This window comes from Artemia franciscana, chromosome 8, assembly GCF_032884065.1.
Source record: "Artemia franciscana chromosome 8, ASM3288406v1, whole genome shotgun sequence".
NCBI classification, from domain to species: domain Eukaryota; kingdom Metazoa; phylum Arthropoda; class Branchiopoda; order Anostraca; family Artemiidae; genus Artemia; species Artemia franciscana.
The window spans coordinates 45379486-45396470 of NC_088870.1; the positions used below are offsets into that span (position 1 = coordinate 45379486).

Consider the following 16985-nt stretch of genomic DNA (forward strand, 5'->3'; position numbering starts at 1 on the left):
AGAGAATACTTCAAGAGGAAGATCATCTCACCAAAAGACAATATGCGCACACTATTGCTTATACTACTTTTACTCCTAGATTTACTGCTACTAAAACTACTTCAATTGCAACTACTTGTAGGGCTCAGAGCATTGAGATGAAAATTTCAAGAAGTATATGAACATACAGGTTATCAAAAGGAAATATCATCAATGTCTTAGCAATGGCTAATTGGATTAATTTGAAACTTCCAGGACCTGATGAGAGGGATGTTCAACAGACTAAAAGCCAATAGATTAATGCTACTGCTGCTAGTAGTACTACCGCAATTCAATACTATTAATAGTAATATCAGTACTCTTCTACTGTGACGACTATTACAACCATGGCTAAGGGGAAACAGCAATATCTTAGGAACAGTTTGGTGTGTGAAGTTGATACTAAAAGGGCTTGTTGAATTAACCAAAATAAAATATTTACATCCTAATGCCACTGCTTCTACTAATACTAATGCTATAGTCCCTACCAAACTAACTATATTACTGCTTCTACTACTACTGCCACTAAAGCTTAGACTACTACAATTAATTCTAAAGCTACTATTACTACTACTGTTATTAAAACTAAGGATATTAAGGCGAAAAATATGGGATATATAGAAACTGTATGGAATTAAATCGAAACAGATTATGCCCACACAGGTTGTCAAGCGGACGCATCAGAAATGCAGGAATAGTCGATGGTATATATTAAGCTGAAACTCTCAGCGAATGTGTTGAAGGTGCCAAAGGTGCATTGAAGAAACCAAGGGTGCGATGCGCATACTGCTACTAATGATGCCACAACTATTGCTACTGCGCAAACTAAGGGCATTAAGGTGAAGCTTTTAAGGAATATTTCGCCAGATGTTGAACTAAATAAAAACAAGAGCCAAGAGCTCATATGTCACTGTGATGAGGTAGGAACGTAAAATTAGACTCGGTACTAGAGTTAACCAAGTTAGAGTAGCCTGTACCGAAGTTATTACATCATCAATGCCAATCAGGATTGAATATCAGGGCTAAAAAAACGATAAGAGTACCAGTAAAGAGCAAATACATACAAATGCTGCTTTTACAAAGCGCTAAATTAACACGGACTGGTTTCATTTCAGGTACAGATTTGATCAAATCAAAGCGAGTCCCATGCTTGAAAAATTTTGTAGTACGAGATCAAACATATTTTGAAATTTGTTATTCAGAATATTGAGGGCTTACTGGTAGGCTACCATAAATGAAATCAAAAATTTCTCAAAGTTACTTTTATTGGATTTATCTATGCGCCTATATTTTTTTCAAGAAAAGTCCAAGATTGTCAGATACAATTTTTATGGTTATCGATCACGGTAAGAATCGTCTTTGACATACATGGGCTAGAATATTTCAGGTTCCTAGACACACAATGGACCTGGATAACTTTTATCAAATAAACAATCATAGTCCCCAACATATTAATTAGACACAAAACCAATCAAATGACCGAGCAGAAACCAAATTATTCAGAATTTTTCCCTCGATGCTTCAATCTTCTACATCCCATCAACATAATACTCACAAGGATTAGTCATAGCCATACGAAATGATTGCTTTGATCCAGAAACATCCTGAGGAACTTGCCCAACAGGTCTGGGTGGCAGCGGAGCGTTAGGTGGCCCTCTAGTTGTGGAAATGGTGGTAACACTGGGATCTGAATGCTGAGATCCAGTATCGTCACTACCAGTGGTAGAGCCACTACACGAGCCACTTAGTGCTTGATCAACACAATCTGGAGCTCTTCGTTCTATACGTCGGTCGGAACCACTTGATCCACCAAGAAAAACTTCTTCAGTGAGAGCTGAAATAGGAAATTTTTGCTATGATAATTAATAACATTTTCAAACAACGAAAAATTTCATTAGAATTCATTGTTAAAAATACTTTTTATATGAACAAAACGAACGTGTGTCTGTCTGTGTGTTCTGTATACATTGCTACATTGTTCATCCGATAACTAAGAAACTTTAAGAATCTGTTGAGTACACTATTGTGAAGGTTTTATGTATAAAAATTTTCCTCCTAAAGATCTTTTCACCTTTCGCACAGTTTTCGCGCTGATTGAAATCAGAGACCTATGAAAATAATTATTGATAGTTGCCTCTGTTCACCTTATTCATCCTTTCTGGATATTTGTCTCAATGTAACAATGCAAGTATAGTAAGTCAATATTCCTTACTTAATTGTTCAAATACTTCCAAACTTAAAAACGAAATCATTATTTTGTATGTGTGGAAAATTTTTCAGGACGGAATTGTCAGGAGGTGAGCTTTCCGGGGGGAAATTTTCCATTGATGGATTTTTCCGGGGAGGGAAACGCCGGACCCCCCAACACAACAGAATTTAATCGATGGCCGAGGAACAAAATTTTATTCTCAGGCTAGCAGCGGCTTCGAGAAGATTCGTATACATTTAATAATTCATCCCGAAGCCAATAAAAGCACTTGCAAACACTGCAGTCACATATAAAACCTCCTTTCAATCTGTATAGTCAAGATCATATACAGGAGGGGTGCAGTATTTGCTCCCCCCTCCCCCCAAAAAATGCCCGACTAGTGAAAAGCAATAAAAATGGATATAAACACATTTTTGACACCTTGTGTAAGTTTTTTGCCCCTCCCCCTCCAAACAAGAATTCTTGATACGCCCATGGGTGTAGCGGCTTGTTTAACTGACATATAACGATAAGAAGGATACTTCATTTTTGCACATTAACGTGAATAAGATTAATAACGCTAATAGCGATTAATTAGAACACTGTTCTATCTTTCTTATTCATCTTGGAACTGAGGCAATGCCCTATTGTAAACTCAGAATTACAATTAATTAAAAAGGGAGTATGGTGTGATCTCTTCTAGTATTCTAATATCTAATGAGAGTAGTAAGGGAAAGTGAGGCAATGTTTCTTCTGATCCTCTTATACACGAATTAAGACAAGGCAAAATATGACCTCTGTACATCGCGTATAAGCTTTTAAGGTCTGGAATCCTCATGAGCCTTAGTACACCAACTAAGACACGGGTGAAAAGCCATGGTAATTTCGTAATAATAATTTTGTACATAATGAGATTACGCACAAACAATGAAATTATTCTGGATTTTTTCCTAAAGACCTGTATAAAGGAATGACTGAGGAATATGATGCAATATTTGACAGTTCTTAATAAGGGTAAAAGAACAAGTTCTTGTGGTCAAATACAGCCAAAACCGGAGGAGAGGACTGGGGCTATTATGCCAGGACCTTGTTTTTGGGGGCATAGGAGTTTAGTGTATAATTAGGATCTTTATAAATCGGGAAGGAAGTAAAGAATAGAAAAGCTGGAACTCATTGGATAATATGACACTACTCTCAGATCCAACCCAGTATGCATTATCCCAGACCCGTGAACGACCCATCTCTATGATCAGTAATTAATCATTCACCCAGGTTGAATTTAAGTTTAATCTACTAATGTTATACTCTGAGGAAGTAACGCTTAAAGGCAAGAGAGGGACATAGAGAGAGACAGATGAGAGAGGGGGGGACAGCCTTACTTCAAATCACAATCTTTGGCTTCAACGAAGTCCATCAGTCCCTCTCCATAGACCAAAAAAGTTGTGTGTAAAAGATGCTCATCATGACGTTGAACAACTCTTACTACCTCACGTTCTTCCGATCACGTTCCCCGATTCATCTTGAAAGTATGTCCCACATTCCTAAAGCCCATAATTTCTTGATTTTTGTTGATACCTCCTCGACAAGCAACTAGGTTTTGGGGGAATAGGATTGGGTACGTACCCATGAACCATGCTGTGGGTTGCAACACCTAATCACGGCACGCTCTCGCAATCTCCCAATTTATACATTTTTCTCTCCTTCTCCTCCCAAAGCAAACATCTTCCACGGGTAGTGTACCTATCGATGTTTTGGGGTATTTTTTTTTAAATAGAATAAATGTAAACCACTTTATGTAAAGTTTTAATGAAAACCACTTGTTTAGAATGTCTTTACTAAATTATTTAAATGCATAAAAATTATTTTCTGAAAGTAACTGAATTCAAGAAAAACACAATTAGGAAAATGCAAGCTAGCCCCTGGTTGCATGTGCAACTCTGCAATTGTGACTCATAAATTATAGTTACTGCAAGAATCAATGGGACCTGTTGATTATTGTCCCGCAACTCTAGTCCTCCTAATTATAAACCATCTCAATGCAAAAAAAGAAACATAGTAAAGAAAGATGAGTCCTTGGTTAGAACCAAGAATTAGCCTTATTGCAAATTGACCAGGAACTAAACAGGGAAGAGTATAGCCTCAATTTGCATGCTCCTGGGATAGAAAAAAATTCCATGGAAAATTCAAAAGGTATTTGTCCCAAAATACCAAAATGGCAATACATGAGAGTTTTGATTTTGAATATATATAACCTAACAACATTCCATAAAGTGCAGAAGTTTTGCGTTTTTTTGAATCTCTATTTTGAAGAATTTACACCATTTTGGAAAAAAAAAGATTTCCAAGAAACTCAGGAGACTCAAAAACTTGAAAGACAAATCGAAGGCTTTATGAAGGCAACTACTTGGCTATCCGAAACAAAAACGCAATCCTTCTAAAAAACATTTTTGTAGTAATTTGGTTTTGAATTGATGCGAGGTCACATTTGCAAGGGCCAAATACCTGAGCAAGCAAGGGCCGAGCATACCTGAGCTGAGCAGAGCCTGGCTGTTCGCCCTCACAGCTGAAGGATAGACATCGCTGAAAACGTCACCTTGTAAGAAGTATATACAGAATATATAACGGTGGGGTATAAAAATGATAATTCCATTGAAATTTTTTTTATTTAATTTAAAAGCAACAAAAATAGTAAATATTATTATAAAAATACAAATCATGAAAAAAGACAAAAATAAATAATATAATGAATAATAATAAATAAAAATTAATAAAAAAATAAATTAAAAAAATAATAGTAATAATAAAATTCAATTAAATCCTCTTAACATGGAATAAAAAACGAAAATACCTGATTCACTCCGAATGCTTCTTTCATCAATGAAGCCGTAATTTGAAGGCGGAACTCCAACTCCATAAGAATATGGCAACGGTGCATACCCGCTAAGACAAGATCCTGGACCCTGGCTATATGAAGCTTGAGATCCACTCCAGGCGGAATGGGGTCCACCCACATGACCAACAGGAGGTGGGCCTCCTGGAATGGGCAGAGGTCGATTTGCAGCCGATTCATGAGGTGGATCGCTTAAACACAAGTTTGACAAACCTAGGGGACAGACATATGCTATTTAAAAATTCGAAATAGTCTATAATGACACAAGAAATGCCGAGATTTTGTTGCTGTAAATCTATTTTTAAATAAACGAATTCTGAACTGAACTTTTTAAGTTCAGCTCTTGCAAGATTTAAAATGAATGCTTGATTTTGCGTTCTATCACTATTACTTTCCTATCTAAGCATACTTTATCGCTGTCATCACTGTAGCTTCCAATATTTATTTATTATTTATTTATTTTCTTTATTTCCCTCAAAAAATAAGGAGTACGCTACAATATAATATAAAGAAAAAACAACTGATAACACTTACAATCAAAACGTATCAAATATTGATCGAACACTTAAAAAAAAAAAAAAAAAAAAAAAAAAAAAAAAAAAAAAAAAAAAAAAAAAAAAAAAAAAAAAAAAAAAAAAAAAAAAAAAAAACTTGCTAAATAGATTAGCCTATAAATCATGAAGAGCCAGAACTGTTACTAAAAAACGGAAATAAATTGTGGCCTAAAAGGCTAATTTTCGCCCTATCTTCAAATGTTTTATATTTTTTCTTTATACAGACTATAGGATCCTTCACATTAAGCTTTAAAACAATCTCAGTGTTACTAAAAGAAAGGGGGAAACCAAGTAAAAATTTACAAAATTTAAAATAAGCAACTTTAATGGGCGAAAGATCAGAAGGTCTGAAATTTCGGAAGAGGAGGGACGGGAACAATACGTGAGGCAGAGCAACAGCGCTATACATACGACCAAGGACGTCCCGACGGTAAAGACCCCGAAAACGAATTAAAAGACCAAATGCCTTGCGTAGTTTCATCTGAACATGCTGAACCAGGACTGGTTTGAAATCTCTTTTCGAAGCAGCATAAGGTAATCCCAAATAAGTGACTATTGGCGACGACTGAAAAATAACACCATTGCCGCAATCGAGAGTCGCCCTGACATTATCCTCTAAACAATTTACAACAAAAAATTGACATTTTTCAAAACTGATAGAAAGGCCCAAACCTTTTAAACAATTAATTAAAATATTAAAATTAGAAACAAGACTAGACTTGGACCGGCTTAGAAGGATAATGTCATCAGCATATGCAATGTAAGACAGATTTCGAGATAATGAAACAAACGAGCAGGAAAGAGAATTAAGGGCAGTAGCTAAACAAGAATTGAATATATAAGGAGAAATAATTCCTCCTTGTCTAATTCCTCTACCCACTTGAATTAATTTGGACTGAGATGAAGACGAACTCGGACAGATACGGATCTTTAAACCAGAATACCAAGAGCGAAGGACTCGTATGACAGCTAGGGGCAATCCAGCATGGATTAAAGTGAGCAGAGCGGATGCATGAGAAATGTTATCAAAGGCCCCTTTGATATCAATCAAGAGGGCGTATAGCGGTTGACCAGAGATTCTCGCTTCTTCAATAACTTTGCTGAAAGATGCATGGGCATGGTCACATCCCAAACCTCTCTTGAAACCAACTTGATTAGAACCAGTGTCAAGAATTTCAAGAAGATCCTTCAAACACAACTCAAACATTTTCCCAATCATAGAACCCCTAGTAATTGGCCTCCAGGAGCTACAAGATGACAAGTCTTTTTTCCCGCTCTTAGGAATAGGCGTAACTATGCCGATATAGAATGACGATGGTACTAAACCAGTAGTAAGTAAAAGGTTGAAAAATGCCAGTAGAGTAATAAGAAAAGAAGAAGGAGCAAGTTTGAGGTGGTTAGCAAATAAGCCATCATGATCCTTAGCCGACTGCGCCTTTAACGTTTTGATTGCTCCACGTAACATATCCTCAGAAATCCTGTAATCAGTTGAAAAATTCTTCAACCTTTCATCTAATTGCAACACAACACTGTTAGAATCGTACGAAGTCGACAACTTAGAAAAATAATTTTCCCACTCTTTTAGCGACGGTGTGGAATTAGTATCAGGCATGTTAATCCGCCTATTGCCTCGGAGAACATTCCAAAGGAGATTTTTGTCCTTGTCGTTATCAATGTTTGAAGAAGCTCCTTCTATGATCAGGTTATTATGACGACGGAGCTCTGCTTGGAATTCAGCCTTTCTCTTTTTCATTAGCAAAAAAAAACTGGATGCGAGTCTCTTGGCTTACCGAGGGCCCGCCATTCCCAATACGCTTGTTTAGCCGCCTTATTAGAATTTACCAAAAAAGGATTGAGGCTCCAAAAAGGTTTCTGCGCGCCCAATCTTATCCTATTAGTAGGAAAAACTGCCGCAGCACCATACTTTAAGCAATGGATTAATTCAAAATAAAGACAATTAATAGTCAAAGAGGGATTACTATCCATTGAATCCAAACTATCAGGGATATAGACTTTATCAATTAAAGTCCCAACTCTTTCTTGGTAAAGCGGTCTAAAATTTGGATTCCAATCAACCCGATCAAAAAATTTAGGAAGCTTATTACCAGAAAAACGAACTGGGGAAGGACGAGAAGCCAAAGGGGGTATAAGGAACTGAAGCGGCATGTGGTCACTAACGGGGAAATCTTCGATTACAGCAACCACAGGCAAAGGATCACTTGGGTTAGAAGAAAAAACATGATCAATATTAGTTGTACTACCACTCCAATGAATATAAGTAAAATCCTGGGACTTCGGTAAAACAGAAAAATTAGGAAGACAAGAAGACAAAATTGTACCCCTTTCATTTGCTATATTTGGATCACAGTTAAAATCACCTAAAATATAAGTACGCAAATTTGACTGTAAACTAGAGACAAAACGACTAAGATTAAAACAGCATTGAGTAAACGCATCAAAAGAAATATCATCATGGTAATCAGTCGGAAAATAACAATTAATTAAAACTACGTTTGAAAAACTACAAGCTAAAAAATTTGTATCAATTGCTAGAACAGCTGCATTAAGAGACTTGGGTAAAATAGTAGCTAAACCACCGGAGGGACGTCCACCAGTCGGTGTAGCGGGAACAGCAAAAATGTCATGCTCAGTGGACAGACTAGAAAGCAGATTCAACGAATGATCAAGGAGGTGGTGCTCCTGAAGACATAATAACGATGATTTTGCATTCAAAAAACTATGAAGTACAGGTAATTTCCCTAACACACCATTTGAATTAAAGGACGTAATACAAAGTAATACATTCATTTACAAAATTTCTTTAAAATCGGACACCTAAAGCTGTAAACTGGATGATCATTCGAGCCACAACTGGCGCATTTAACTGGCGCTTGACATGGGGAGTCTTTAGTCGAAATGTGATTACCGCTACATCGGGCACATTTGAAACATTCAGATTTACACTGATTTTGAACATGGTTAAAACTTTGACATTTAAAACAACGCCTAGGCTGAATACGATCACGTTCCACTCGGAAAATCTCATAACCGAATTTGATGCCATGTTTGATGTAAAAATGCAGGTATTCTTCTGTTTGAAAAATAACTCTTACAGTTTGCGATTTTCCTAGCCGGTTAAACTCGATTATACCCGGAAAGTCCAATGCGTAGGCACTAACATCAAAATCAATATCCACACTCCTGATAATTCCAAAAAATCGCCGAGGCTTGGAAGTTATTATGCTTTCAGGAAAATTAACCTTTAGATCACAACTGAGCTTCGATGCATCTTGACATGGTACCGATACCATAACACTATCCTTAGTTGCTTTAACATAACGAATATTTGCACACCCTGTCTTATCAAATTCTTTCTTGCGGCAGACAGGATCCTTCAGTAGGAGAGTGGGTGGGTTTTTTATCACTATGGTCTCTAATGGGACAGTCTTTAGTGGGAGAGGCGGCCATTCATGGTGGGGCACAGTGGGGGGAATAAATAGTCAAATCAGAAGTATTAGACCTCATATAAGATAATTGTAAATAAGATAATTGCAAAATCACAATTGCAAATAATTATAGAAATTGAAAATTTTTAAATATAGTAAATAAGAAAAGAACACATAAAACGCAATAAAAAGAACGAACATTACAAGAATAGATGCACCAAGACCCATGATTAGAAGTGATGCATGTAAAAGTAAAAACTATGAAGATAATCGTAGCCACATAACTAGGAATGCGGTTTATGCTGCTGTCATATAATATTCTGTTTTTTGAAACATCTTATGTTCCTTTAGAATATTTGTGGAAATGAATTAATTTTAGCTTGTCACATTTGCTAATCTCTTTTCTATTTTTCGCTTACTTGTTAAATTACCCACTTTAACTATACTTTGTACTTCTCAACCATGCTTAATCTTGATCCTGTGGTAGCACAGTGGATTGATGCACTGTTTGGCAACACAGTGCCCAGGGTTCGATTACAGCTGCCGCAAGGTTGGGTGACAGGCTTGCAATATATTCCCGTAAAGAAGACTTGGCAACTGAAACGTCAACTCGACGCCATGTGTGCCATCAATGGCTCTGGAGGATCTTTATCCACCTTTATCGTTTAATTAAGGGAGCTATTCCCCTCATCGTCGAAAGAGAAATCTTTATTTTTCCTTCGTTAGCATGCTTACTATTCCTTTTATTTTCAAAGTTATCAATTGCGAAAAAAAATTCGAATAAAAATAAACAAAATATTGAGAAGGCTAGTAACCCTTTTGTGTCGAAAATTGTTAAAGCCTTTAAAATTCTACTATTTAGTTTTAGTTTTAATATTCCTATAAATGATGCCTCTCAAATACATGAATCAAAAGAAGATTTAAAACCAAAGCAAAAATATTAAGCTCATTTTTGGGACTGACAAGAATTTTCAGACTTAGAGCTTTCGAAAAGTTCATGAAATTTTTATAAGCTGTTTCGAATTTAATTTTCCCTTCCGGAAAACAAAAAGCGACCGAACAACTCAATTCTATCACCTTTTTTTGTGGACTTTAAATACCAATTCGACCCGTCAGTGAGGATTCATTTTGCAAAAAAAAAAATTATCTTATCTCTCTTAAGAAAAACAGAGGGACAAATATATTGAAGGAAATAGGAAGATAAAACAACAACAAGTATAATTCTAAGCCACTGAGTAACGAAAACAAAAGCAGATTAATGTCTTATTTTGTATTTTCGTTTTCTTAATTTTTGTCATTCTTTTTTGTCTTTTTTGTTCGTCATGTATAGCCACTGGATCTCAGAACTTATTTATTCACATCTCTCATCTCCAACGTAGCGATTAATGAATTATGATTTAAATGTTTCAGGGGAAATTCAGTGAATTTCTTGAAAAGTGAAACTTCCATGCTAACATTCCCATCTAAGGTTGCTTAAATCATCATCATAATCTAAGCCTAGGAGAGTTTTACTTTCCTATTTTATTCCATGTTCTCTCATTGCCTTTGCTATGCGTCTTAGGAAAAAGTCCAACAAAATGATCAATATAAACGGGGATATAACGCAACCCTGCTCAACTCCTGATTTAATACGAAACCAGATACCATCCTCACTTCCTTCCTTAACCTTAGCAATGTTCTTCTCGTACACAGACCTGATCACTTCAATGTATTTATCTGTTATACTCTACAAAGATAGGATAGAACCATTGCTAAACCTCTTCTATTAGCTCAATGAAACACTTACTCATAATGTAAAACAGAGGACTGAAGGCGTTTGACGACTCTGGCATTTCTTGATTAATTGACTAAGAGTAAAAAATTTGTCGACACATCCTTTACCCTTCCTTAAACCACAATGCTCTTTATTTAAAACTTATGCACACCATCCCCAAGTCTAATCATCATATTAAATAATTTGCTACCTACAGAAATCAGGATAATACCTCTATGATTACCACAATCACTCTTACCATCTTTCTTATGGAGGGGTTTAAATAAGTTTTCCTAAAATCACTATGTACTTCCCCCTTTTCAAAACCATTTTCATAATCTTCAGTAACTTATTTCTAACCTCGTAGCCACCATATTTAAGGAAACTCATTTAGCACCTGGGGCCTTTTAACTTTTTTAATTCTTTTAGTATTGTCACTAATTCTTCCTCGCAAAACAAAATGTCAAAATTTTTCACATCCAACTTCCTTCACATCCAAAATGTCAAAATTTTTTTCATTCTTCTCTACATCTTTTCCTGTAACTTTAACACGGTTTAGCACATTCTCAAAATGTTCTGCCCATCTCTCTTTAACTCTTTCCTTATTACTAATTGTGGCCCCATTCCTATCTCTAACTGGGACAAGTCCGGATTTACTACTCCCTCTCAATTCATTAATTTGCAAGCACAATATTCTACTATAATACCGTCTAGCTGCATCTTCCAGATCCACGGGAATTTTATCCATGCCCTCCGATTCACAGCTCTTTAGTTCATATTTTGATGCTTTTTCCACTTTCTTTACATTCTTCTTATTTTCATATGATCTATCACTAAAACAATTCTTGTACAAGCTCCTCCTCCTCTCTGTTATACATAACTCATTTTCACTAGCATTCCTAGCCGCACCCCTAACTTTCTTCCCTAAGACACCATCAGCGACTTCACAAACTATTTTCCTAAAATTACTCGATCCATCTTCTACACTGTCAAATTTTAAACTCTCCAGTTTAGCATTCAACTGTTACTGGAATGTTTCTCTCAGATTCTCATCCTGGAGTCCACAAACGTATTAACTTCTTGGAAGATAGTTATCCTTCCTAAATTTATGCTTTAAATTAACCCTAGATACTACTAGATGGTGATCTTTATTTTAACATCAACAACAGCACTCCTATATATCCTAGTATCATTTATTGAGCCTCCAAGTCTTCGGTTTACAATAATATAATCAATAAGATAGCTGTCTTACCATCCCGTGAACATCCTTTAACTTATGGACCATTTAATGACCAATAATATATTGGTTATAACTAGATTGTTATACCTGCAAAATTGCAGTAGCCTGTAACCATTATTATTTTCTTTTCCTACACCTAATTTACCTAGGCAAGGATACCATCTATCCCTTACCATCTTTGAAATACACTTATCTATCTATCTATCTATCTGGGTGTTAAAATACCCTTATAAAAACAACACATTTCTCCCCGGGATTCTTTCTTTTGTTTCTGTAACTGTGATTAAACTTCTTCTGAGTCAATCCTATCTGCGTCAGTCAGTTCTAGAGGGGCATACACTACTATCAATGATACCATGCACTTTTTAGGATTGCCAAGGCTTTTGAAATTTTGAACCAAGTCACTACGAAATAACAAGAGCTAAGAGCTCACATGGCACTTGCGACGAGGCAAGAAGAGCTAAGAGCCAAGAGCTCATATGGTATGAGCTCTAACAAAATTCTAAGAATCAATAGATTGATTTAAAAGGAAAATCAGAGGCTTAATGCCAGTCAGGATTTAAAATAAAAGCTCTGAGTCACGATGTCCTTCTAAATATCAAAATTCATTAAGATCCAATCACCCATTCGTAAATTATTAATACCTCATTTTTTCTAACTTTTCCTCTTCCTTTAGCCCCGCAGATGGTCGAATCTGGGAAAACAACTTTATCAAGTCAATTTGTGCAGCTCCCTGACGCACCTACCAATTTTCATCGTCCTAGCACGTCCAGAAGCACCAAACTCGCCAAATCACTGAACCCCTCCCCCCAACTCCCCCAAAGAGAGCGAATCCAGTACGGTTACGTCAATCAAGTATCATGGACATTTGCTTATTCTATCCACCAAGCTTCATCCCGATTCCTCCACTCCAAGCGTTTTCCAGGATTTCCCCCTCCAACTTCCCCCAATGTAAAAAAATCTGGTCGGGATTTGAAATAAGAGCTCTGAGAAATAAATTCCTTCTAAATATCAAATTTCATTAAGATCCGGTTACCCGTTCATAAGTTAAAAATACATCAATTTTTCTAATTTTTCCAAATTAACACCCCTCAGCTCCTCCAAAGAGAACGGATCCGTTCCAATTACGTCAATCACGTATCTAGAACTTGTGTTTATTCTTCCCATCAAGTTTCATCCCGATCTCCCCACTCTAAGCGTTTTCCAAGATTTCTGTTTCCCTCCTCCAACCCCCTATGTCCTCGGATCCAATTCGAGTCAAAAATAGAGCATCTGAGACATAAGATCCTTCTATATATATATATATCAAGTCCCATTAAGATCCGATCACCTATTCGTAAGATAAAAATACCCCAATTTTCACGTTTTCCAAGAATTTCGATCTCCCCCTCCAACTCCCCCCAATGTCACAGGATCTGGTCGGAATTTAAAATTAGAGCTTTAAAGCACAAGATCTTTCTAAATATCAAATTTCATTAAAATCTGGTCACCCGTTCGTAAGTTACAAATGCCTCATTTTTCCGAATCCCCCCCAACTCCACCAAAGAGAGCAGATCCGGTCCGGTTATGTCAGTCACGTATCTTAGACAGGTTTTTATTCTTCCCATCCAGTTTCATCCTGATCTCACCGCTTTAAGTGTTTTCTACGATTTCCGGTTCCCCCCAACTGCCCCCCCCCAAATTACGCTGGATTCGGCGGAGATTTAAAATAAGATATCTGAGTTACGAGGTCCTTCTAAATACGAAGTTTCATGAAGATCCGATCACTCCTTCGTAAGTTAAAAATACGTCATTTTCGAATTTTTCAGAATTAACCCCCCCCACCCAATAGAGAAGATCCGTTCCAATTATGTCAATAACGTATCTAAGACTTCTGCTTATATTTCCCACCATGTTTCATCCAGATCCCTCCAATCTAAGCGTTTTCCATGATTTTAGGTCCCCCCCCAAACCCCCCCCCCCCCTAATGTCACCAGACCCGGTCGGGATTTAAAATAAGAGCTTTGAGACACGACATCCTTCTAAATATCAAATTTCATTGAGATCCAATCACCCGTTCGTAAGTTAAAAATACCTCATTTTTTTATTTCTCAGAATTAACACCCTCCCCCCCGCCCAACTACCCCAAAGAGAGCAGATCCGTTCCAGTTATGTAAATCATGTATCTAGGACTTTTTCATGTTTTTCCCACCAAGTTTCATCCCGATCCCTCCACTCTATGTGTTTTCCAAGATTTTAGATTTGCCCCTCCCAACTCCCCCCAATGTCGCCAGATCCGGTCGGGATTTAAAATAACAGCTCTGAGACACAATATCCTTCCAATCATCAAATTTCATTACGATCTGATCAACCGTTCGTAAGATAAAAATACTTCATTTTTTCTATTTTTTTCGAATTGATCGGTCCCCCACTCCCCCCCCCAGATGGTCAAATCCAGAAAAAGACTATTTCTAATTTAATATGGTCCGGTCCCTGATATGCCAGCCAAATTTCATCGTCCTAGCTTACTTGGAAGTGTCTAAAGTAGCAAAACCGGGACCAACAGACCGACAGACAGACCGACTGAATTTGCGATTGCTATATGCCACTTGATACCAATACCAAGTGCCATAAAAAAAAACGTGTTAAAATAAAAGGGTTTTTTGTTAGAAATCAATCATTCCCAAGAGTGATTATAGCCAAACACTGAAACTCTAAAAAGACATTAAAATTTATAAATCAAAAGTTGGAAAATTCATTTTGAATCATTAAACGTTCATTCATTCAAATTGGATATTGAACGTCCATTGAATTTTCATTTATTTCATTCGATTGAATTCAAGTTATTTAATTCATTTAATTTTCTTCTGCAAAAATGCACATTAAAAAAATTGTAATACAGGCTACCTCTTGGTTTAAGAACCCCGAGTAAGAGGTAAAATAGCATCCTTAACAATATCTTAGAACATGTAATCAAATCACTTACTAGAAATAACGTCTCCAAAGACGTAGTAGCATTGTTCAGAAAAAGTGATTTTGTTGACCGTGTGTTTGATATAGCCAGATTTTAGCATTTGCGAAGCATATTTTCGTGCTTCACGGCGTTCTTGAAAACCTTGAACATGACTAAACAGCCAATCAACAACATCCGATCCTGAAATGATAAATAGCCAAATTGGCCAAAATAGCCAAATAAATAGCCAAAATGGCCAAATTATCATATGGCTTTTACGATTGTTGTTATATTTCTACCTTATTTTCTTGTATTTCATTTTTTACAAGTGATATATTTAAAAATATCTAGAACTTTACTAGTCGAACTTACATCCTCCTGGAGAATGTTCGTCTCTTTAGCCGAACAAGGTTTCGACAACTTTCTGTCAATTATTTGAGCTTTTAATGAGGTCCGAAATAAATGTTATAGCCCAGACTGACAGTTTGTATTCCAGCCGCGTCTGGGTTGTTGCCATGCGTTGTCCGCCATAACATCTATTCTCATTGAAGCCAAGAAAATGGATAAAGTTTGGCTCTCGTGGCGTACGATGTTCAATGTGCCTTCGACTCTTTGATTCATCCAATTGATTCATTGATTCATAAGTACGCCTTTTTGGAGAATTTTTCCCGAGTACGATAAACGTAAGCTTCGACCTGTTTTCTTTAAGTACGGCTTTTTTGGAAAATTTTTCCCGAGTGCGATATACGTTAACTTCGATCTGTTTTCTTTAAGTTCGCCTTTTTGGAGAACTTTTCCAGAGTCCGATAAATGTAAACTTGTATCTCTTTTCTTTAAGTACATTTTTTTGGAGAATTTTCCCCGAGTGCGATACACATAAAATTCGATCTGTTTTCTTTAAGTACGCCTTTTTGGAGATTTTACCGAGTGCGATAAACTTAAACTTCGATCTGTTTGCTTTAAGTACGCCTTTTTGGAGATTTTTCCCGAGTGCGATAAACTTAAACTTCGATCTGTTTTCTTCAAGTTTACCTTTTTGGAGAATTTTTTCTTAGTGTGATAAACGTAAACTTCGATCTGTTTTCTTTAAGTACGCCTTTTTGGAGATTTTTTTCCGAGCTCGACAAACGTAAATTTGGATCTGTTTTCCTTAAGTACGATGAATTTCTCCTCTGTATCCCACTTCAGTCCCAAAATTATTTTTTTTATTAGGAAATATAATATTACAGATCCAACTCCAGCCATCCTCAATCAGATCTCAAAATTTAATAATAATATTAAAAGCTATCCGTGTTTTGAAAATACTCCACCAATAGAAATCGGCGTGTTTGTGTTTTCACCATAGTTTAACCAGTCTTTTCGTTCTAGCGAGTATTAATTACTGATACATTGTGTCTAGGCATGCTCTTCTTTTTCTTACATTTTTATGTACTCCGTCTCTTTTGTTTGCTTTTGATGAGAAATAAAATAATTTTATTATTGTAATATCATCACCATTATCAATATAATTAATTAGTTATAGTTTCTAAAATATTAATTACTATTATTATATCCTGTCAGACAACGGATATAAAGAAGAAAAAAATCAAAAGGTATATAAAGAATATAAGACATAAAAAATAAATAAAATGTATATATGACAAGAGGATCAGAAACCTAACGACTGCGTAATGTAAACTACTCACTTTAGTCTTCAGGTTATACTGCCAAAACGCCCAGAACGTGATTTGTACTTTACTGATAATAATTATTATTTCAAACTATGTATTGTTACTCGTGTTATCGACAGCAAAAAATCGCCACAATAACTAAGATTACTTAAAAGAAACAAGGGTGCAGATTGACAGCTTATTATACAGAGATGTTCATTCTAAAGTCCCAAAAATTTAGGATTTATTAAAATTATAAAAGGAAAACATTTGAAGTGTACCAAAAACTTCACAGCGGTTTTCAAAAAGACCTTG

General features: G+C 36.2%; 1 protein-coding gene across 3 annotated transcripts in view; it reads right to left on the reverse strand.

The window, feature by feature from the left end:
• LOC136030482 (segment polarity protein dishevelled homolog DVL-3-like) overlaps positions 1–16985 on the reverse strand; it is an 86118-nt gene that overhangs the window by 13478 nt on the left and 55655 nt on the right. For all 3 annotated transcript variants that reach the window (XM_065709499.1, XM_065709500.1, XM_065709498.1), the window contains 3 exons: positions 15055–15222; positions 5055–5309; positions 1574–1852 (listed from right to left, as the gene is read on the reverse strand). In XM_065709499.1, coding sequence (XP_065565571.1) covers positions 1574–1852; positions 5055–5309; positions 15055–15222 — 702 coding nt within the window. The remainder of the gene's footprint in view (positions 1–1573; positions 1853–5054; positions 5310–15054; positions 15223–16985) is intronic.